Genomic DNA, 23,257 nt, shown 5'->3' with positions numbered 1-23,257 from the left:
TTTGATTTTTTTTTAAATAGTGGATTTTATTTTTGATCGACATATTTGATTATATTATTGGTTTTTTTTTTTTCCATTTTGGAGCTAGATCTTTTTTACAAAATTGACTCGTGAGACCATCTCAAATTTTTTTGCGTTTTTTAAATTGTTCTATTTTAATATTGAGTAAATCTCTTATGAGACGATATCATTAAACTTTATATGTGAGATATGTCAAATTTGATTATATTTATAATAAAAACTAATATTTTTTTACATAAAAAATAATATTTTTATGAATGATCTAAATAAAATATTTATCTCATAAAATTGACTATTAAAATTATTTCACATTAATTTTTTTGTTTAACATAATCTCGGACCTTTGGCAATATAAAATTCGGCTCTGATAAGTTGGGAGAAGTCTTAACATGATCTATCCACCTCGTTTAGTGTGCCAAATGATAAATATATTTATATATATATATATATATATATATATATATATATATATATATATATATATATATATATATTTATTTATTTATTTACAGCGTGTGGTCCCCACTCTATTTTGTTTTATAAATGCAATATAACAAATAAATAAATAGAGAGTTGTTCGTTTGTTTTTTTTTTTTCAAACCGATAACAAGGGGATCGATTAGAGAATGTATGCTTTTAAAAAGAAAAGTATCTTCTCATTTGGTCTAGATAGAGTTTTAAGAGAATTTTCTTAAAATAAATTATGCTTTTTGAAAATGATAAAAAGAGTAGGTTTCTTTACGGTCTCACAAATCTTTATCTGTGAGATAGATTAATCATACTGATATTCATAATAAAAAATAATACTCTTAGCATAAAAAGTAATTTTTTTTTCATGGATTAACTAAATAAGATATCTGTTTTACAAAATACGACGCGTGAGATTGTCTCACATAAGTTTTTGTCTTATAAAAATTATAGATTATGAAAAGTGGATAAAATCAAAAGTTGATAGTGTTTGAAAATAAAATGAAATTATTTTTAAAGTGAAATATTGATACATAAGTGTTGGGTGCAATAATTGTCCATGTTTGGTAGAGCGATCGAACCGTGATGCTTGAGTTGTTGTGCGGTTTAAAAGATTTGAGTTGCACCATTACCACTAGTAATAGCTATTGGTAAAGTGGTAAGCACTCGATCCTACAATAAGTTATACCCATCCTAATTTCTTAATAAATGATTAAAATACCTTACTAGAGAACTCTTCCTTCTTTCTCTTCATTTATTTGAATGGATGTACATGACAATTTTAGATTAAGTAAAAATATTGAGAAAGAAATTTCTTTTAATTATCAAATCATAATCACTTTTATAGAATCAGAATGAGCATGAGACCTCCATTGGAATTTTACTTAATTTGACCAGAATTAAGAAACAATTTGTAGTTAAAAAACACTAAAAACTTATTTTTTAAAGCTAAAAGTGAATAATCAAATTTTTTTTTTTTTGTAATTATAAATACTTCCTAAGTCCTCAAATTATTCAAACTTTGATCTTGTTACAAGAAATTGAAATTTTCTTTTGTACGTTTATTCTGATTTTAGCCGAAATACTGGGATGATGTCCATTATTATTATTATTATTATTATTATTATTATTATTATTATTAACCGATATGTGCTCGAAAGTAAAAATTGTTAAGCAAAACGTATACAAATGTATACGCACAAACAGAAAGGTACAAGTAAAAGAGAACTAGTATTGCAATAAACAAAACAGCAGGACAACGCAAATTAAATCAAACCGAGACCTGTATGAAAATACAGTGTCCTTAAAACAGATTCGTCCCTTCCGGTGTGTGCTGCGAGGATGAACATGGACGTCTAAGTCTCCAGAAAGTTTCAACTATTTTTTGAATGAATTAGATAACAATAAGATAAGAGAATACAAATAAGTCTGTATATTGGGGATGATATCAAAATTATATTGTTATACGAGTAGGTCTTTTGTGAGACGGTCTCACGAATTTTTATTTGTGAGACGGGTCAAATCTACCGATATTCAAAATAAAAAGTAAGCAAAAACTTGTGTGAGACGATCTCATAGGTCTTATTTGTGAGACGGATTTCTTATTGGGTCATCAATGAAAAAATATTACTTTTTATGCTAAGAGTATTACTTTTTATTGTAAATATGAGTATGATTGACCCGTCTCACAGATTAAGATCCGTGAGACGGTTTCACATGAGACTCATTCTAAAAAGTAATATTCTTACCATAAAAGTAATATTTTTTCATGGATGACCCAAATAAAAAATATGTCTCATAAAATACGACCCGTTAGACCGTCTCATACAAGTTTTTGCCTTGTTATACATCCCTTTGAAAAGTATGTAAACGTTGCATCTAATTTACTAATTACACAAAAGAAAAAAAAATCATTACGTTATATTAATGAAATTCGACGAAAGCCTCGATCTTAAGCTGGAGTTCAGAAAACATGGAGAAAAAAATGACGATTTTAATATAAATGAAAACCAAGAGAATGACTTGAATATGTCAAAATATTGTAGTTGTGTATTTGTAGTTATAGACGTGTCTCTCTTTTGGGCATGGAATCGCAATTGCCCTCCATCAGACTTGATTTGATTGGCATGTATTCGTGGAGATAGACAGTATTACACAGTGTTTTAAATAGCTATACCGAACCCACGTTTATCCGATACAAATTGATTAAATATATAACGAATAATATTTTTAAAAAAATATTAAAATAAAAAAATCTATATATTACATTAAGCTGTCGTCTAGACGAATTTTGAGCATTCTAGATGGTCAATTTTTTAAATAATGTCCAGAGATATCAACTTTTTAAAAGACGAGACAATGTGCGACCGTCCAACACTTAGGTAATCCTAGACGGTGCCCTTTAGAATAGATAGACTTGTAATTATAGGATTCATAAGATATAGTTTTGATAATATGTCCATCTACTATGTTCACTGCTGAGGTGACATTCTCCTATTGAAACATATCAAATTTGTAGATCTAATAGATGAATGACACCTCAATGATAAACATGACAAACGAAAAAGATAAGTGAACAATATATCAAAACTAAACATGATATATTTGTCTTATCGGTTTTTGACTCTTGTTTTAACTAGGCAGATAAGAAAGATTTAAGTGGACTCTAACAAATAACAATCATACGCAGACGCAAGCTCTGCATCAACTCGAGAGATAGCCAATCTTAGAGAAACAATCTGATAGGAGACTCGGAGGTGATGAGATTTATCTTCTCCGAGATATGAGGAGGTGGTTAAATAAATATGTAATATGTAAGACAAAAATTTGGGTGAGATAATCTCACGGATCATATTTTGTGAGACTGATTTTTATTTAGGTCATTCATGAAATATTATTACTGTTTATGCTAAGAATATTACTTTCTGTTGTTAATATCGGTAGGATTGACATGTCTCACAAATTAAGATCCGTGAGATGATCTCACATGAGACCCATTCAATATGTAAATATTGAAAAAGTGTTAATTAAACTCTAAGTTTTATTGATCACAATTCATTATACTTTTAATTTAATAATATGACCAAAATGCTCCCGCCTATTAATTTCATTTATAAATGTATCCCATTAAAACTTAATAAATGCTTTTCCATTTTATTCATATAATCCAACAACATATATTTTTCTCCTTCACTTATTTTTGTATCATTGATATCTTTTAAATATATTTAATATTTTTTTATTTTCATATAATACATATGGAGTAGGTCTCTTGTGAGACGGTCTCATGAATCTTTATCTGTGAGACGGGTCAACTCTATCGATATTCATAATAAAAAGTAATACTCTTAGCATAAAAAGTAATACTTGTTCATAGATGACCCAAATAAGATATATGTATCACAAAATACGATACGTGAGACCGTCTCATACAAGTTTTTGTCATACAATATGATGGTTATAATACTCAATATTTATATATAATTAATTAGCTTAAAAATAAACAAATTTGTTAATATTTAAATATTAAATGATGTTAAATATCATTAGCTAGCTAATTTCTGTACACAATTTTGAAATGTGATATTGATATTTTCTCTTTTCCCATCATATGTTTTTGAATTTCAAAACTACTTGTTTTTAATTTCAATTAGACTAATTCATAATAATTACTTTCTATTAGAAAAAAAAACATTTTATCGTTAAAAAAATTCATTTTTTTTGTACAGTACATTCAAAAAATTAAAATTTATAAATAATATATTTTTTGTGCGTTTATAATAAGAATTAAATTGCTATATAATATTGGTTTTTTAATGATAAGAATATTGTTTTGTTGTTAGAATAAGTTATTTGTCTTTTTTTTTCTTAAATAATATAGTATGATCTATTGATCTCATAAACTTTAAGACGAAAAAATAAAATATATGATATGATCGATCAATTGGAGGAGAAGCATTGAGTTACAATAGCTGGATTTTTTAAATATTAAACATCGAGAAATTAAATCGAGTTTGATTTACAAACAAACTGAAGAAACTCAAAATAATCGAGCTAAAACTGATTAAACATTTTGAAAAGTATTTAAAATAATGTAAGTTGAATATATAAAAATGTTTTGGTTGAAGCATTTTATCAAACACTTTGCATACAAAATTTTGGTATTTGAAATATATATAAAATAGTTCAACAATCCATACTAAAAATAGTAGTAATAATTAAATGTAATAAGTAAATAAACACAAGTTTGTTTTTTGATGTTCGAATATTAACAACTCTCACGTCACCAATTCTTCCATCTAGGAAGGTATCAATAGAAGATTTTGATTAGTACAACTCTTTATATAAATCAACTTCAACTTAGGACTTAAATATTGTCTAATCGAACTACTAGTACACTCAAGATTCTAGGCCACAACATCACAATCTGCAAAATGTTTAATGTCTCTTATATCAATAATAAAAACACAATCTTTAATATCTTCGTGTGAAGACTTGCTCATCTAAATCTTGAAACTCAACTCTCGTGTATGTGTGAGTGATTGAGTGTAAGAATTTAGTACATTACAGTGTATTTATCTTTCAAATGTATCCTCACACACAAGAGAAAAACTCTCACTAAACTGATATATCTATTAAGACTTCTCTTTTTGGAGTTGCTCTCATTATAGATGATATTTAATCATATAGTTGCTCATGCTTTGAATCCTCCTCCAAAGCTTGTATTTGATATTCAATATGTTGTATTTATGACATCCAATAATGATATAAACATTAGATATAAGGATATGACCGTTTGAAAAAACTTATGCGGATTCTAATATTGCAACAGTCAAATTCGTAGTTTTGGTCATTTTCTGAAACTATGATGATATGGACCAATTGAGATGATCTGATATGAGCTAAGCTAATTTGTCTGACTGAGCTGATCTTATTAGCTTGAGTCGTTGGTTTGATCAAAGTTTTTCCAAGTAATTTGTTATATCTTTTGATTATAATTCTTGATTCATCGAGTTCTAGGCAAACTGATAAACATGAAAATTGTAATTCTTTCTCTTAGCTTTCCATGAAATTATGAATCACTTGATTCCAAATTTGTATGAGACAGATATACTTGACCTGATCATACTATGTGTAATCTGGAACTTGTTCTTCATTTAGTGTAAAACCAATAAATTCATCGTGGTTTATCAAATTTTTATGTTCTGATTCAGATTTTTACTTGTGAAGATGATTTGTATATCATTCTCTTATATTCGTAATGCATACCGAATCGTTCTATGTGAATAACCGAGCTGAGATATATGACCAAAATATCAAAATTGGTCAGACCGAGCTAATTGTTGTTTATGTTTTCACCAGCTCGATCTTGTGAGTAATATTTTGTCTAAATAACTTCCGAACCAATTGGGTTGTTGTGAAATATGAGTTGTGTAAAATTAAGTTTTTAATTCATTAGTTTTGGCCGTTGATCCTTTGCATCACTGAGCTATGAGTTACCATAAAAAAAAACTTCAGTTTGCCATAAACTAAGTTATGATTTCAGCAATCTTTCACTTTTAATTTGACACATATTAACTTCGCACTTAATGAAATATGTCGACAACACAATAACAAGTTTTGTTTTTTATCGAAATCAGAATTTTTAGTATTATATAACCCAACAATATGAATGTTTTTAACTTCAATAATACATGATCATGAATTTTAAATATGTCTCATTTGAATTTATGGACTAGGGGCCTAGAAATAATTATATTTTTTTCAATTTCCTCCCAAATATTGACTTGTGCCCCTCCTAAAAATTTATAAAATATTCTTGCACCTCTAACCTATATTTTTTGGCTCTGTTCCTAACTAAATACATTATACATACCTACGTATGAACATTTATGTTTAAAATCAAATAAACATATATATCTTATTGTCATAAAATATGTCTAGTTGTGTTGAAATTATTTGAAAATAAATTACAGTATAAAAAATTAAAATTACAAAGAAGCAGATTTACATGCCCTTGAAAATTATAAAACAATTATGTTTGCAAGAAAAATTTCACCAACTTTATGACAATTGCCATTATTATATAGTTTATAAAATAATATGATAAATGACTATATAATTTAGATATTATATTATAATATGATAAAGTGGTACCACTTGTTATGTATTCATATCCCGCTGGCTCAATCAAGCCTATTCCCAAGAATCACTACTTTATTCCACATTTCCCCTTCAATATTTCGTCTCCCAAAACCTAATTCTGGTGCATTACTGCAATTGCTCTAGTTTTCTGATACAACACTTCTCTCCACCTTTCCCATCCCTCTGCGCATCAGTTTTATCCTGCTTTTGCACGCTCTCGTTTCTCCCAAAAAACTAGCTTTGTTCCCTTTTCAGAAGCCCGTTTCTTGAAAATTGTTCACTTGTATGAAGACAATTTTAATTTAATCAAACAGGTATGGATATTGGATTCTTGAAATCTGAAGTTGCGGATCAGATGGAACTGATGCTGATGGAAATGGATTTCGCCGGGGCGGCGTGTGATCAGATTCCTGAGATGGGATTCAACAGTCATCAAGAAAACAATAATGGTGGTTTAATTCACGTGAATGGTAGCTGTAATGGCGATCTAAAGAATTATCATGCTAATTCACCTGCATTAATTAATAGTATCTCGTTTTCCGGAGCTTCAAATCATCAAGAGCAACCGGGGACACCATATTTCCAGCACGATTCAGGCTGGGAAAGATGGAAAGTGGAAGAGTGTTATGGAGAGGCAGCTGGGGAAACACGGCAGAGGAATTCATCGATGGCAGCAATGCGCGAAATGATCTTCAGGATTGCGGCGATGCAGCCGATTCATATAGACCCGGAGTCTGTCAAGCCGCCGAGGAGAAAGAACGTGAAGATATCGACTGACCCGCAAAGCGTGGCGGCGCGTCACCGCAGGGAGAGGATAAGCGAACGGATCAGGATTCTTCAGAGACTGGTGCCCGGTGGAACTAAGATGGATACTGCGTCAATGCTGGATGAAGCAATTCATTATGTCAAGTTCTTGAAAGATCAGGTTCAGTCTCTTGAAAGAGTGGAGGCGAGTCGGCCACCAGCCGCCTGGATGGGATTCCCCGTTCCGATGTCGAGTGGGAGTTACATTCCGGTGGCCTCTAATGGTTATCATCAGTCATCTCCTCAAACTGTGCAGAATTTGACAGATTCTTGATGTAGTTTAATTTTTAGATGGAGGCGTCGATTTTTCTTGCTGAATTGTGGGAGTACACGTGAATTTCATTATTTAGTGCCAATTGTGTCATGCATGCCCATTCTAGTGGGTAAATGCATTAATCTTGAGTTACATGACAAAAATCCTATTTAATATCTTCCCATTTTTTGTATTATATTAAGTATTTCCGTGAGACGGTATCATGAGTTTATTTCCATGAGACGATCGATCTGATTCATAATTATAATGAGTAATGATACTTTTGACATAAAATTAATATTTTTCATGATTTGAGTCAGATCGGAGATCCATTACGCATAATTGACTCTAAAACCGTTTCATATGAGTTTTTGTATTATTATTTTGTCCATAGCCATGAGATATTATGTTGGATCAACAATTTGATATATTTTGGTGGTTAGCAAATAATATTAAGGCAAAACTAATTTAAGAGAAAAAATTACAAAAACAAAATTGATATGCTTCTAAACTGAATAAATAAGCTTAAAGGATTTCAGTTTACCTCGAATCAGTCTACGTTAGAATACTAAACTGATGCTCACATCAAGCACTATGAAGCAGTTGCTCGAATTTCTTATGATAAGTAAGTGATTACTGTGAAAAAAGAGTTGGCATGGACTAAAACAAGCAAACCGACACTTTTGATTACACGAATCTATTTATGAGAGTATAATTAGAGGAGAAGTTGATTCCAAGAAAGCATCGATTATTCATTGATAAGATTAAGTCTTCAAAATCATTCATATACATGAGCGAAATCGAATCAGTTCAACACACCTTAAAAGAATTTTATTTGATCATTTCGTGCCAAGTTAGTATAATTGTGTATTACATTTGTATAGTAGTTTGCAGAATGTCTAATAATTTTTTGAGATACCAGGAGTTTCAGTTTGGCAGTGTTTATGACCAAAATGAATCGGGATCTTACAAACTACTTGTATTATCCAAAGTCATCTAGTGCGAATATTCCTAGAAGAAGAAAGATGACGTAAAAGCTTCAATTCTCTGAACATCCAGAAATATATCTGTCTTTTTTACACTTCTGTTTACCCCCTTCCCATTCATTCTATGATTTGTTCTAATCTGTTAGTTTAGCTTCTTTCCGCACTTATATGTTAACAAACTGCATAGATACTCGATGATATTCAGTTTAGTTGTCAACTCTTTTAAACTAATTGAAAAAACTTACATATTGTGTCGAGTGTTTATTTAAACATTCTTCTAAACATTCCATCAATCTTACGTATTAAAAACCTATATTTAATGGGGTAATTACCAAAATTATAATGTAAGTTGGTCTTTTTATGTTCCTGTCTTTTAGGTGTTAAGTAAAATTGATGTAGTTACATAATTAAGTTGGCATTTTTTTGTTTTCATTCTATTTCATCGAAACGTTAACGTGGAATAGAATATAACATCAATATCTAACATGACGTCAGTATTTTGACAAAATATTTAGTAAAAAAATAATTTATAGGATGAATACCAATTTTAAACATTGGAAGCACCAAAATAAAAATAGGTCAAGTACTAGCAGGAAGAATTTCATAATTTCTCATGTTTTGATATGTTATATATTATTTGGTTTGAGTTATATATAATTGGTTCTACTATTAAACTAATTAGATAAATCAATATATAGGATAATGAAATTCAGATTATTGAGTAATTTAAATAAAGATGAAAGTAAATATTGCATAAATTCTATCTCTATTTTATTGCTTTATAATTAAAAATGTCATGCTAAAGCATTATTCTTTAATAACATAGTTTAATATTATTTGGATGCACAGCCACTACACTAAGGTAAAAATTTGTGTGAGACGGTCTCACGGGTATTATTTGTGAGACGGATCTCTTATATGGGTCACCCATGAAAAAGTATCACTTTTTATGCTAAGAGTATTACTTTTTATTGTGAATATGAGTAGGGTTGACCCGTCTCACAGATTATGATCCATGAGACGGTCTCACATGAGACTCACTCCTACACTAAAGAAATACTGATCTTAATAGAATCTATGGAGTGAACAGAAAATCTCAGAGATTCAATTTTTTAAAAAAAAAATAAGCGCAAAGTCAAATTTAGTAATTCTACTTTTCAGTGCCCTTGTATCTTTAATCTTTAATATTTTAAAGAGGACAAAGTACATTATCATTTTCGAAAATTAAATATATATTAAGGTTGATAGTCGACATCAATATACTAAATATGATAAACATCATATCATTGTCTTAAGCTAACACAATCTAAAATTTTGATTTATGATAGTGATTATTAGCAAAAAATTAATCGACATGCGTTGCATTTAAGAAAGTTTTTAAAAATTAACGAAAAAATAGTTTTTAGTTATATTTTTTATAATTATATTATTTTTTCAATTTAAATATGTATTCATTTTTTACTAATTTTTAATAATATCATTCCGTGCATCGCACATGTTAAATACTAGTTGTATTTAAAACCTCGTGTTTTAAAAATCAGCGGTAAAATCACATACAACTCGGTAAAGGTACTTGAATTTTTTAACACAGAGATTAAGTACTCTTAATTTTTTTAAAATATAGTATATATATTTACAAAAACTTTTACAGGTCAATTTTATGAGAAAGATCTTCGACCATACATATGAAAAAATGATATTTTTGATAAATATTATTTTTCTATCAAAAATATCATTTTTCACTACAAGTATAAACCGGGTCGACGTAGATCCGTGAGACCGATTAACATTAATATTTCACGTTAGTATATATTTGCCTATTAATATATTTTTGGACGATGATAGCCATCAACGATGTGGGCGAACTAAAAATCGTCAATGAGCCCGTGACTTGATTTATGTGTAAAATATGTTTTCCATTAATTTTCGAAGTATTAGGAGAGCTAAAAATCTATGTTTAAAAAATTATACATATAAAATTCAGATTTAAAAATAAAATAAAATAAAAGTAAGGTTAACATATAAATTACACACACACACTTATACATATATATATATATATATATATATATATATATATATATATATATATATATATATATATATATATATATATCTATACTATCTATTAAGTGTGAGGCATTGATAGTAACTACTTAGAGAGGACACCAAATTTTCTTCCAATTTTACCCCTTATGTGATATTAATATTACATTTTTGTTTTTTGTTTTTTTTTTATTTCAACACACACTTTTATTTATATTTTTTTTATTTCAACAATTCAAATATCAATTTAGTCTCTTCATAATTTGTCAAATTTCACTTTAGTCCATCGATAATGATAAAAAGATTGTACACACACGCATCGCGTGTGCCGAGTAACTAGTATATATAATGTGTCAGTTTGAATTAATGGCTTACGTATTAAACTAGGATGCAAATGTTGATAGTTGGAAAGCACGAGAAATCCATGTGAAACGCTGACAATGTTGGGGTCGTCTTATAACTTATCATCATCACAATATAAAAATTATTATTAAACCAACTTATATGTACACAAAACTATTCTGATTTAATTTTTTTTAAGACATAAGATTGGACTGTCACACGGAGTTAAGCTCGCATACCATCTACATAGTGTTGTCCTTCCAACATATTCGTCCTTCGAGAAGATTTTTTGAGGGTTGAGATAAATATCTATTTTCCACAATAAACCAACAATAATATCGTTCAAAATTGATCAAACCAAAATACAAACATAGTTTAAAATGTGAGGGATCAATATGATTTAATTATTAAGTAAGACAATCCACTTTCATGACTGAGAGTTGTATATATTGATTTGGGTGATCCTCCTCTATTTGAAATTGAGTTATGTTCAAATCTCAATCTTAACAAAGTATCAAAACCTACCCCCACCGCTATGCGTTTGACTACCCAAGTTGGACCACTCATTAACATCTTCATGCTTCGGTTGTTCATTTTTGGACGTGAAGAAGTGTGTTAAGATATTCCATATCAGTTTGATAAAGTTCTTGAGAATTGCATATATAGATTTGAACAATCCCCCGTGACTGGGGGTTTCATATATTGACTCAGACAATTTTTTCTCATTTAACTAATTTTTGAAGTTGAGTTAGATTCAACTCTCAATCTTAACACCAATTATGTGGGATATGAAAGAGAAGTACACCCACTAGAAGATATAACCCATATTTGTTGTGGTTCTATTGTGAATATAGGGCAAATGTTCATAGCCAAACGACGGTGCTGGAAAATATTACAAATAATTATAAAATTTTATAATTCATCACATCCAATTCATGAGTATCACCTCATTGATGGACACATAAATGAACACAATATAAATGAACACAATGTGTGAACATGATGTTAAAATTATATATATCCTCAATATCTTGATGAATTGAGATGAGAGTTCATTTACTAAATGCAGCCATATATGAGAGATTAATCTTCATGTAAACATGGGGTGTGGTGCTAGACTCGTGATTTTGAGAAAACAACACATTTGGGGACGTAAAATACATAATATGATCAAGAATGCGCATTGTTTTTCAACCTCAAAATATATAATACAGTTGAAAAGAATGGGGACAACAAAGTCCTAGGCATCAAAGTACTAAGCATATGAACATTTGAATAGAAGTTAACAGCACCAGCACTGATCCATCCACACCTATGGTTTCCTTCAAAAACATAACGCGTCGAGGAAGATTAACTGGTAAGTTAATCCATAGGATAGCAAGTAGAATGGATCTCTCGGTCCGTCTGATTATTCATCGAGATAAGAGAGAGATATATATATATATTTATGCATGCAACAATAAAAATGTCACCATCCCAAATCATCTCTACAGCATTTAGTGTATCCATCTTCAGTTGTATCGTACACCCTTTTTACTTTTTCCTCGTTCCTAATCAAAAGAAACGGAAAAACGTTTTAAGCATGAAGGAGAAGAATCAATCCTATTCTTCATCGCATTTCCTTTAATTCTTGATTGCATTTTTTATATATAATTATAAACGAATCTCATACAGTGTAAACAGATAATGAGAGTGACAATGTAGAGAAAATGATAACATAATTAGTTGAACTAGAAGATCAAAATTAGAGTAGAAAGCATAATTATATAGAGGCATATTGCAACCAAGAACACCTGACATGTTGAAGCTCGGTAGCACTAAAATGCATGACAGGTAAAGCAGCCACTAAACAAGCCAAACTGGTGGGTCCTTCTAAACGACAATGCTTTGGTGGAGGGCATTTCGATTTGATGAGTCTGGTTAGTGAGCATAGAGCTTCTCATATCTTGGGCTTTTTTTTGTGCAGATCTCAGTTTGTTCATGATTTTATCCATGGATGATGATCTCTTCTTCTCCAATTTCATCTGAACAGTAAAAACCAACCAAGTTATGAATGAATCAGGAATAAAAATCATCTTTTACAAAACAAGTAAATGTACCTCTAGTTTTCTCATGGCAGCCTCAGCCTTTACTTTTTGCAGGTTCTCCCATGAAGTAATTCTGTCCTCCTCCTGCCTAATTCTGAAACAGGTATAGCAATAAAATAAAATGGCCAACAAACGTTTTTGTTCTGTGCACTTTGCCAACAGACTTATTATTTTATATATCAGAAGCATGATGATGTTGAATGTACAATAGCATAAAACGATATCAGAATCTAAGATAATCCAGTGGAAGTATGGAAGCTCGTTCATTTAATTTATTTTAGTACTTAAGACGAGCAAACAAAGATTGATTGTGAATAATATTACGTTGAAATACTCTTGGATGGCTCCGTGGAATCACCCCAAGTGGCAGAGCCGATGTTTAATGCTTTTCTTTTCCAATCATCCACATGTCCACTGCCCTTTTCCAAACTTTTGTTCCTTTTCTTTTTGTACCACCTTGTCATTGTGACATGTCCGTCAACCGGCACATTGCTGATCTCTGTTTTGGAGGAACAAATGCTCTCCAATTCTACAATGGGTAAAATAGATGGAGTTGCAAGAGAGAGCGATAATCGTCTCCCAGATGATGAGTGTACACTACTCTCTGGACTCATTTGAGTGGCCATATCCCTCCTCGAACAACCACTGGATGCATTTTTTTCAGCAGTTTCGGTGTCATAGTTTTCATCTACATCTATAACATGAAACCGGGAAACAATCAGGCAATCAAATCAACTAACACATAGCAACATTCTGAGGCAAGATCAAAGAGAAGATGACTATGTACCCTGGTATCCAAGAAATAACGACTGGTTTAATATTTCCGAACATCCATGTATGCTAATTGACCTCACCATTGATGGCTCCATCACTGGAAGAAAGTTGTCATTGCCTTCACAGCCACCATGTCGAATTGATAAAGCATCCTTAGCCATCACACCCGTCAAAAATGGAGAATTTGCAATTAGTTTTCGAGTATTCCCACCTTCAAACGTAAAAGGGGCAGGAGAAAACATCCGATAGTAAGCAACCCCGGGAGGCCCAAGTGGCCCACTCTTAGATTTAGGCCGCCTCTGTGACTGCTGAACTGAAGTCCTTATAGCACCATCTCCCGACATGGGACTTAAAATCCACCTCTCCGCATCTTCCCATTTCGAAGGCAAAGTCCTACCATTATTGTAAGGTGGAAATGCAGAATTCACGTTCCTCTTATTAGCATTCATGTGCTGTGGAACACGTTCGGAACTCCATCCTTTCTGAACCCCAACATTTGAATGCTGATTAGGTGTTTCAGGACTAGGGAATGTGCTGGTTCTATGAGGTGCAGTAGATAGTTTCTTCATGACACCAAGTCTGGGCGAGGAAGAGCTTACAGAAATAGTTGCAGAGTAGTCATGATCTACAGAGGCAGGCCCTCGGTGATCAGATTTTTTCAATAGAATTTCAGATCTGAATCTTCTGTCTTGGCATTCTAATCAAACAAAACCCACCAAGAAAGAACGGTAAATGATTGAACACAGAAGTGGACATTTATTTTGCAAAAATATATGCATATATAATACCTCTAACAGACCGGGAATACGATTTTTCCGCAGAAGCTTTTGCTACATTTTCATCCTCCGTCGTCTCAGCCTCACTCCCATATGGTTTTTGAACTAAGTACAAGTCATATTTTATTACAAATAGTCAGCATTATTGATCCAAAAATTTCAGTATGTCATTCAGCATTCAAATGAGGTGAAAGCCAGTTAACACAGAATCTAAACTAAAAAAAAGAAGGGCGCGAGACCAAGAATTACCTTCTGAATATTCTTTTCTACTGAGATGAACACTATTCTTGATTACTAGCGTGGATTGATTTGGATCTAGATCTGAGCAACTCAAATCCTCAGATGATTCATGCCCTGCCAACTTCTGTTACAAATTACAAATTTCAACTCTCCAGCTTCTTGAATGGACATTTTTTGAGTTTCAAAAAAAGTAGATACTTTATGAACCCAAGAACTACATTTTACTATAACAGTAGAATCTGTTGAACGCTAAAAACCAAAACCCTTCTGTGAAATCTAATTGAAAAATTCTTTACCCATTCCCCACATAAACGAAAAGGACATACTGAAAACTGCATTGACAGGGCCGACCAACACCGACAAGCCAGTTGTCCGTCAAACAACCCATCAAATTTCAATCATAATTATTTGAAAACCGTAACTTTTACTTTCAAATTTTTAATGTAACACTACAATAAACATATTTTCCTACATAAACGTAAGAAAAATTTTCAGGTATGTTCAAGAATACACATGTATGCACACATTTGAAATCCATTTTTTTCAAAATGCATGTGAAGAGTAGCTGAAATATAATCAATCAGATGAATAAAATGTGATGAAATCCATCAGCATTACCTGAGAAACAAGGGAATCTTTATCAGGAGCATCAGAGGCAAAAGAGCATCGCTCGACACTACCAGAAGCAGGAGAAAAGATACTAAAATTTGATTCAGCATTAAAAATGACAGAGTTCGGGCTCATCTGTCGGGCCCTGAAACCCGAGCTCAAATCTTGAAAACTCAGTTCCGGCATCCTCAAGTAGAAAGTAGAAAGGGGGGGTCGTGGTAGAATCACAGAGATCTGAGTATATGGCATATAATAAAAATGGAGTCTTTATGGTGTTTTTTTTAATGCGGCTGGTGTGTGGATGTACGTGAAAGACAGCGCTTTTTGGACTTTAAGGGACGGAGTCTGCATCAAAATTATGATGTTCTGTGAACAAATTTTTCCATGCCTGCCGAAATTGGGTCCCATTTTCCACGGCTATGTCTGAAAATTTGACTAGAAATTGAAGGGTTATTTTTGTGTAGATCGGAGTGACGATTGGATTTTTTTAGGTTTCAAACACGAAACTTCGTCATAATATTAAATATTGACGTCATAAAAGTTACCACAATATTAATCAGTTTATTTTTAATACTTTTAGTTATGAAAATATTTATTACTTAAGTTAATACAAATATAAATATAACATATATATACACACACACACACATATAGATAATAAATAGTAAGAAAAATAATTAAAAATCAAATATAATAATTATATCCTTATTATTTATTTTATATATAAAAACCAATTTTTAATTTTTTGTATAATAAAATGCCGAGTCATAAGCAAGGAGGTATATTGGCTAGCAGGGTTTCCAGGAGAAATAAAGATGAAACAGTTTGCCTGCAACAAATGTTTGCTATGGCGGCCCCCTACAAGAACCTGCTCCCATTTTTCACTCTTCTGGTCGCATTCATTGTCTTGTGACTTTTCCGAGAGAGGGAAAATTAGGACAGGATTTACCACTGCATGGGACACGTAGAGTTTATTATAAGTAAATTTCGAACTCGAAACCTCGTTTTAAATTTGAAACTTAGTTCCGGCTTTGAAGAGCATGCTTCCACAATTTCCAGAAAATTTTGAACCTCACATGAAATTGTTGTAAAAAAAATTCCATAAGTTATCCTCTAATATTTACACACTTCATTCGTGCTCTATGTTACATGCATCCATATGTAAAAGCTCCAATAAGTTTATCTTGAAAGTTTATGTACAAAAGGAGAATCATCGACGAATCTTCCACTTCGGAGCACCAGCAAGATTTTAAAAACTCATAATCTCCCGAAACTCGGAGGTTCACAAAAGTATGCGGTAACAGCCTTCAACCTGTCGTTTAAGAAATTCTTTTCCACCTAAAATTAATAGATTTAGGTATCAGAAATGTGCGGACATGGAAGGAGAAGTCGAGTGAGTGGTTTCTTTAACAAGTTAATTGAGCATAAGAAGGCAGGTTTTACATTTGACCCTAACAGAAGGGAATGAATCCTCGACAAAAAGCAATATATTTCTTTCAGATAAAAGCTACTAACCTCAAATATTGAATTAAGACAGATAATACGGAGGAGAGGAATCGCTCAGTTGAAAAAATGTATACAAAGAAGATGAAATGAAATGCAATTAAGGGGACCATAAAATACCTCTAAAGACCACGGAGGGTTTGCAGCTAAAGACAACTCTGCTAATTGGTTGATATCTATATTTCTAGGGAGGAACATGACAATCTTGGAAGCAATTCTCTTTCCAACATTAAAAAGAAATTTCCTGACGTAAATAAGAGAAGCATAAAATTAGCATCGACATCTCAGAACAACTAACAAAAGCACACATACAAATAGCAAAAAGTAAGCAATACCCATCCTTTGGCTTCAGCATGGTATTGATGTCAAACTTCTTCACTCGGGTATAATCAGGACCTCCCCAAGGTGGTGACATGAAGACCGTGTCTGCCTGAAAAAGAAAGTCAAATTGATGATATAAATATAAAAATGTGTGGCCACAAACAAATGGAAGCACTGTTGTAACCACATTTTTTAGGCCACAGTCTTGTGTCTATTGCCGCCCATTTTCTACGGAATTGTACATGGAGGATGCCCTAATTTCAAAAATCAAAAGCCTTAATTGAGTTACAAACAGAAAACATGTGGATGGGCTTATACCAACTTCTATATTACATGCATTTAATTAACAAAATGCAACAGTAAATGTGCATTCAGATTTTCAGCTATATCAGCTCATCTATCTTGTTTAAAAGCATGAGCCTAAGGCTCTCATACATGGCAAGTAGCAGTACTCAATACAAGATTCAATACAAGCACATAGACAAAAAATAACAATGTAAAAAGTTATGAATCAGTCTCTCTGAAGATGATTCAGAATTTCCTTGCCTTCAATTTAGGAGCCAAAGAAAAGGAGTCACCCCTTACAAAATCTATCTTGTCCTCAACTCCATATAAGCTAGCATTATGCATCGCAAAGTCGATCTTATTTGGATCGATATCAATGGCGATGACATGTTTACTCCTGTAACGAACGAAGTATAATATCTTGATCAATGACTCAATGTATAAAAAATTAAACTTGCCAGTAGAAATTATTCATGAGAATATCGAATTCCCCAAAACTATGCATGAAAATACATAGTTATTTACCCATGTGAGAAAAGAAAATGCATTATTATTGACTCCATGACTATGACAACTTGGAGCATTGATGAGAATTATAACAAAGTAGAAAATTAAGGTGCGGCTCACCGTTGAGCAAATTGAATAGCATTTCCACCAACTCCAGTGAAAAAATCAATGATTGAACCACTGCCACAACGTATTGCATGATGCTTGGCTAGGGGCTCGGGAGTAACAGAAAACCATCCTTCTTCATCCATTTTAATACCATCATCAAATCTGGAGAACAACACATATCTTTGACACCAGTATTTGCTTATACTGGGAGCAGCTTCTAGCAGAACTCCTTGGAGGTCTAACCAAAAAGCCAAGAATCAAGTCAAAGCTGTATTAATATCCGCAACAAAGGCAAATTAGTAAATGTTTTAAATACCACCCAATTTTGATTGGAAAGGAAGGAAAAAACCAAAATTACATGTATTTCAATCCCATCACCTAAAACAACTTCAACCCTTTCTAGAGTACATGTTTACAAAAAGGAGGTGTATTATGTTGCCAACTTGCACAATGTCAAACATTATGAAGCTTAAATATTGAAGTAAATTGTATCTAAAAATGCTATAATGCAACAATAGGCAAGGAAGTAACCATGGGAAACATTTGGAAAATGCGTTACTTATTGATTTAGAGAGTAACAAACTATTCCTCTAAAAGAAATAGCAAGCTTGAATGTCAAAATGTTAGCAACTATAAGACCATCTCCTGCCCATCGCACCATCTTAGTGCATGTTTTGCATCAAATTAGTGCAATTTCCGCACCAAACAAAATAATGATCTCCGATACTCCTGCTTCAAACTTCACTTTGAAATAAACATTCATATTCCATTTATATAATTATAATTTATTAACAAATTTAAATATTAAAATTATGTTTAGGTAATTTATATAATTAATCGAAATCATTTAAATAATTTATTTATTTTAATTCAGTAAATAATTTACTTATTTTAAGTAAATTAGATACTGCATATAAATTATTAAATTGATATCAAAATTAAAAAGTGACTTTAAATCAAATATCAGATAGTATATACCAATTTAATTAATTTTAGCAGGGCCAAAACGACACCTGGTTCGAGATACTCTATGCCAGACTTCAAGAACTCCAAATGGACGATAGCTAAGGCTGATGATATTTACCAAGAAAAAACATATTATAGACAGACAATATTTGAAACCTTCATAACTAGCAGGATAATACATCACAAACACCCACACTGTACAACATATCCAAGAGGAGGAAGACAATCACCATCCGAAGTGGTACTCTAAACCAAATTGGGGAAGGATTAGATAGTCATGAAGACAATATTGAAGTAAGATTTACCACATGGAACATTTACTCAGAAATGCAGTGAAGCAAAAAGAGTTCAGACCTTCATTTGAATTGGATAGTTTCCGGTCAAATTTTGTTCTCCTGACTCTCTTTTTCTTTTTTGTATTCCTAATGCTCGAAATACAATCAGACAATATCCAACATCCTGCAGATTGATCAAATTGTAGGCTCGATAATTTATCATCTCTCAATTCTTTAGAGAAGTAGAGGTCAGGTTGTAAATAACAAGTCTCTTGCAAATCATCAAATTTTCTGCTTTCCAATTTTTCATCATCTATTTCAGGCATTTCAACCAATTTATAACTGCTGTCATCAGCAGTAACAACCGGTACTTGCTCCGTTCCAATGGGAGGATTCCATGTGGTCTCCTTTGTTATGACATTATAGTAGTAGTTTCTCAAGTAAAAATCATCCCAATATGTTATCCATTCTTCAGAACCGGTTTTTTTATGATCTGCAATAATATTAGTATGGGTTGTTGCAAGAAATTTTGAGCATGCTTCTAAATCTGCATCCTGCATCATCTCAATACTAAAGCCATTTGATTCGCCTTTGGTCTCATGGTCCACTATTGAAGGGATTTCGAGATTTACAGACTCCATTTCTCTCTTTAACTCGTTTAAAAAAATGGCATCATTTGATAAGCAACATATTGCCGAAGATCCATCCTTTAGCCCTAAACTAGCTGCCATTTTTACATTTTTGGACATTGTAGCATCACTTTCGTGCAAAGAAATGTTGCTGAGTCCAGAACTGCCAAAATTATTTTCAAATCCAAGATTCGATACCTCGTCAAAAGAATCACGTTCATTGGTGATGTCGCAGGAACATGCAAGTGGACTAATTGGGTCATCTCTTTCAGCAGAGAGATTCAATAATATGTCAACGTCTGCTAAATTTCCATGGTTCTGTATTTCACTTTGGTCAAGCATCTCAGAAATATCAAATGCATCAGAAGGAGATCCATTCTCCTCGCACTCTTTTACTGAATGCAGTAAGTCATCATCAATGACTTTGGGAAGCAGCTTATTATTTTTTATTGTAGCTTTCCTTCTCCCACTTATCAATCCATTCCTCTTCTACAAGAAACAATTGAAATCTATATATCAAGAAAAGGAAATCAACAGGTATTAAGAATGGAAATGCAGAGAGAGATGTTGAAGCGCGTACACCCACCAGGCAAAATTCAACAAAAAGAAGTTCAAAATCATTAGTATCTTAACACATCCCAAAACATTTTGCAGTCAAATCGTCTCCATTTTTCCAAAGGATCAAAGCATGAACCATTGTTCATATTGAGATCCAAAAAGGTTGTCACTTGTAACTGGGAATTTCTATTCCTCGGTGAAAACCGGAATTTCCAACATCATTCTGGAGTTTGATCAAAATCAGAGTCATTAAAGGCACACATGTATCGTGGAGCCTAGGCACTAGGCAGAAGGCACAAACCAAGATCGGTGTGTTATTAGACTAAGGCGCATAAAGAAATCATATTCAAATTACATATAAGAAGAAAATTAAGTCATACAATATCCAATATGAATGATACAAATCATGGAATAACAATAAAGAAGTATTAATCAATTAACAAACAAATAAGAATGGCTATAACTTTGGATTTGACCTAAAATACAAAATCCTTTCAGGCGCACTTACAAAATATCTTAATCCTTTGTGGCACACCTAGCCAATGCGTGTGCCATTCACCTTGTGGGCTTTCAATAATTATGATCAGCTGCATAACTTCTCTAAGATAAAACAATAGCTTTTCTAGCTCAAGAAATTGGCATAACTATAAATCACAAAAATACGAAAAAAGTGGTATTACCGTGTTGTTAGTATGGAAAGATAATGGAAGCCCTAAACCACTCAGTCGTTCGGCTAGTTCAACATCTTCAGTTGCCAAGCTAAACCCTGAGATCCCAAAAGAACTCCAAACATTAAACAACAATCATCCACCCTAAATCCAAATATAACACCATCAACCTGTAAAAACTTCAACAAATTTACACTTATAACAATAAAACAATAAATGAATCTTACCATTGATTCTCGCGGCGTCAATCTTTGCACTGACATAATCAACGTCATTAAACTTCTGCAGTTTCAAAAAAAAAAAATTGTACAATATAAATCACAGAATGCACGTAAAACATAAATAAAACTAAGATTACATTTCTCTAAACTATTAAAGCCCCAAAAATGGAAAAAAAGAAAATAAACTTACAATGGGCTCTAAATAATCCGATGCTTCCTGCGCTTCACTCGAGCAATAATCCCTATGTATTAAAAGTGGGACAAAACATTTCACATACACAAAATCTTGAACGTGCATGGATACATCTAAAACGTGTAAAACATTAATATAAAATAAAAGAAAAACTGTTCTAACCATAAGTGAACTTCAGTTAGCTTAAACAGCGGACCGAGAGCTTTGATGGCAGGCGACTCATCCAATAAAAATCCCATAAAGCTTCGATTTTTGAAATGGGTTCTGCAAATAAATCAGTGGCGTAAAATTTATGCGAGTGTTAGGGCACTGGAATTTGGAGAAGCAACAGGCTTTCCAATCTCGAAGTCAAAATTCAGTCAACCCTGTGATATTTCGATAATTCAACGCGTTCACGATGAGCAAGCCAAAACGTTGTCGTTTAAAAACCTTCTCCTCCAAGGTAAAAAGGTAGCGGCTATCTACGATTCTTTTTGGCAAAAACTTGTGCGAAATGATTTCATAGGATCGAATTTATGAGACGAGTCTCTTATTTGGGTCTTCCATGAAAAATATAATTTTTTATGCTAAGAGTATTACTTTTTTATTGTGAATATGAGTAGGGTTGATCCGTATTAATATCCGTGAGACGGTCTAGACCCGCTCTTTCTTTTTTACTTTTTAATATTTTAAAAATTACAAACACATCCAAAAATCTACAGAGACGTTAAAGTTTTTTGTATTTTAAACAAGATAATATCCCAACGAATTTAATGATTATATTATGGGTTATAAATAACAAAAAAAAAAAACAATCACACAAATCAATTTTAAAAATATGATTTTAAATCTTCTCACGAGAAAATATTATATTTTATGCTAAGATTATTGTTTTTACTTTTAAGTATAGATCAGAAAATATATCTATGAAATCATCTCATAAGATACTTATTCATAAATAATAATATATCATTCTAATTTTATGAATCATATCTGAATAATAAATTCCTATGTTTTTTCTTAAATCATGAACAATATCAAAAATATAAAATGTATACAATTTTGTTATGTTAGAATGCTTATTTTTTGTATGATAGGTTCAATCTTTTTAAAAAAAATCTAGTACATCTTTAAATTATATAATCGACGTCTGTATGCACTGATGTACATTGAACACACACATAATAATATGAAAAATATTTAATATTCGCATAAAAAGTGAACGACATTTTTTTTCCCAAAAAAAGAAGAAGAAAATTTACTATCATGGAATTTTATTTTATCTAAATCATACATATTGCTTACCTTTGCAGTAATCAGGATTTAAAAATTCAAAATAAAAACAAACTCTGAGCATAACATTATTTTTTGTGAATTAAATTTTTTAAAAGTATATATAATCTTTTTAATTGGAAACCCACTCTTAATTAACTCTTTCATCTTGTGATCTTTCAAAGGAAGCAAGTATAGTTCTTACAAAAATGAAACACATCA

General features: G+C 31.8%; 3 protein-coding genes across 6 annotated transcripts; 1 reads left to right on the top strand and 2 right to left on the bottom strand.

Annotated features, from left to right (window-relative positions):
* The first annotated feature begins 6,658 nt into the window (after positions 1 to 6,658).
* LOC140831691 (uncharacterized) lies at positions 6,659 to 7,857 on the top strand. Its single transcript, XM_073195441.1, has one exon. The coding sequence runs from the start codon at positions 6,950 to 6,952 to the stop codon at positions 7,709 to 7,711; it is 762 nt and encodes a 253-aa protein (XP_073051542.1). The 5' UTR covers positions 6,659 to 6,949; the 3' UTR covers positions 7,712 to 7,857.
* A 4,376-nt stretch (positions 7,858 to 12,233) lies between these two features.
* Positions 12,234 to 15,986, bottom strand: LOC140832732 (uncharacterized). Of its 4 annotated transcripts, none has more exons than XM_073196897.1 (8): positions 15,560 to 15,986; positions 14,951 to 15,065; positions 14,714 to 14,806; positions 13,939 to 14,622; positions 13,476 to 13,839; positions 13,164 to 13,245; positions 12,858 to 13,088; positions 12,234 to 12,614 (listed from the first exon to the last, which is right to left on the bottom strand). In XM_073196897.1, exons 1-7 carry the CDS (start codon positions 15,797 to 15,799, stop codon positions 12,882 to 12,884), a joined length of 1,785 nt encoding a protein of 594 aa, XP_073052998.1. In that variant the 5' UTR covers positions 15,800 to 15,986; the 3' UTR covers positions 12,234 to 12,614; positions 12,858 to 12,881. The 4 variants fall into 4 exon arrangements, with proteins under 4 accessions (XP_073052998.1, XP_073052997.1, XP_073052995.1 ...); XM_073196896.1 differs by having other exon boundaries at positions 13,476 to 13,845; positions 14,951 to 15,062; XM_073196894.1 differs by having other exon boundaries at positions 13,476 to 13,845; positions 15,560 to 15,984.
* A 646-nt stretch (positions 15,987 to 16,632) lies between these two features.
* On the bottom strand, positions 16,633 to 22,190 carry LOC140832730 (uncharacterized). The gene is made up of 10 exons (XM_073196893.1): positions 21,947 to 22,190; positions 21,782 to 21,833; positions 21,598 to 21,652; positions 21,383 to 21,468; positions 19,595 to 20,633; positions 18,287 to 18,512; positions 17,921 to 18,056; positions 17,389 to 17,483; positions 17,174 to 17,297; positions 16,633 to 16,888 (listed from the first exon to the last, which is right to left on the bottom strand). The coding sequence occupies exons 1-10, from the start codon at positions 22,021 to 22,023 to the stop codon at positions 16,808 to 16,810; spliced, it is 1,971 nt and encodes a 656-aa protein (XP_073052994.1). The 5' UTR covers positions 22,024 to 22,190; the 3' UTR covers positions 16,633 to 16,807.
* Positions 22,191 to 23,257: the final 1,067 nt, after the last annotated feature.

This window comes from Primulina eburnea, chromosome 5 (assembly GCF_022965805.1).
Source record: "Primulina eburnea isolate SZY01 chromosome 5, ASM2296580v1, whole genome shotgun sequence".
Classification (NCBI taxonomy): domain Eukaryota; kingdom Viridiplantae; phylum Streptophyta; class Magnoliopsida; order Lamiales; family Gesneriaceae; genus Primulina; species Primulina eburnea.
This window is presented reverse-complemented; position numbering and strand designations above follow the sequence as displayed.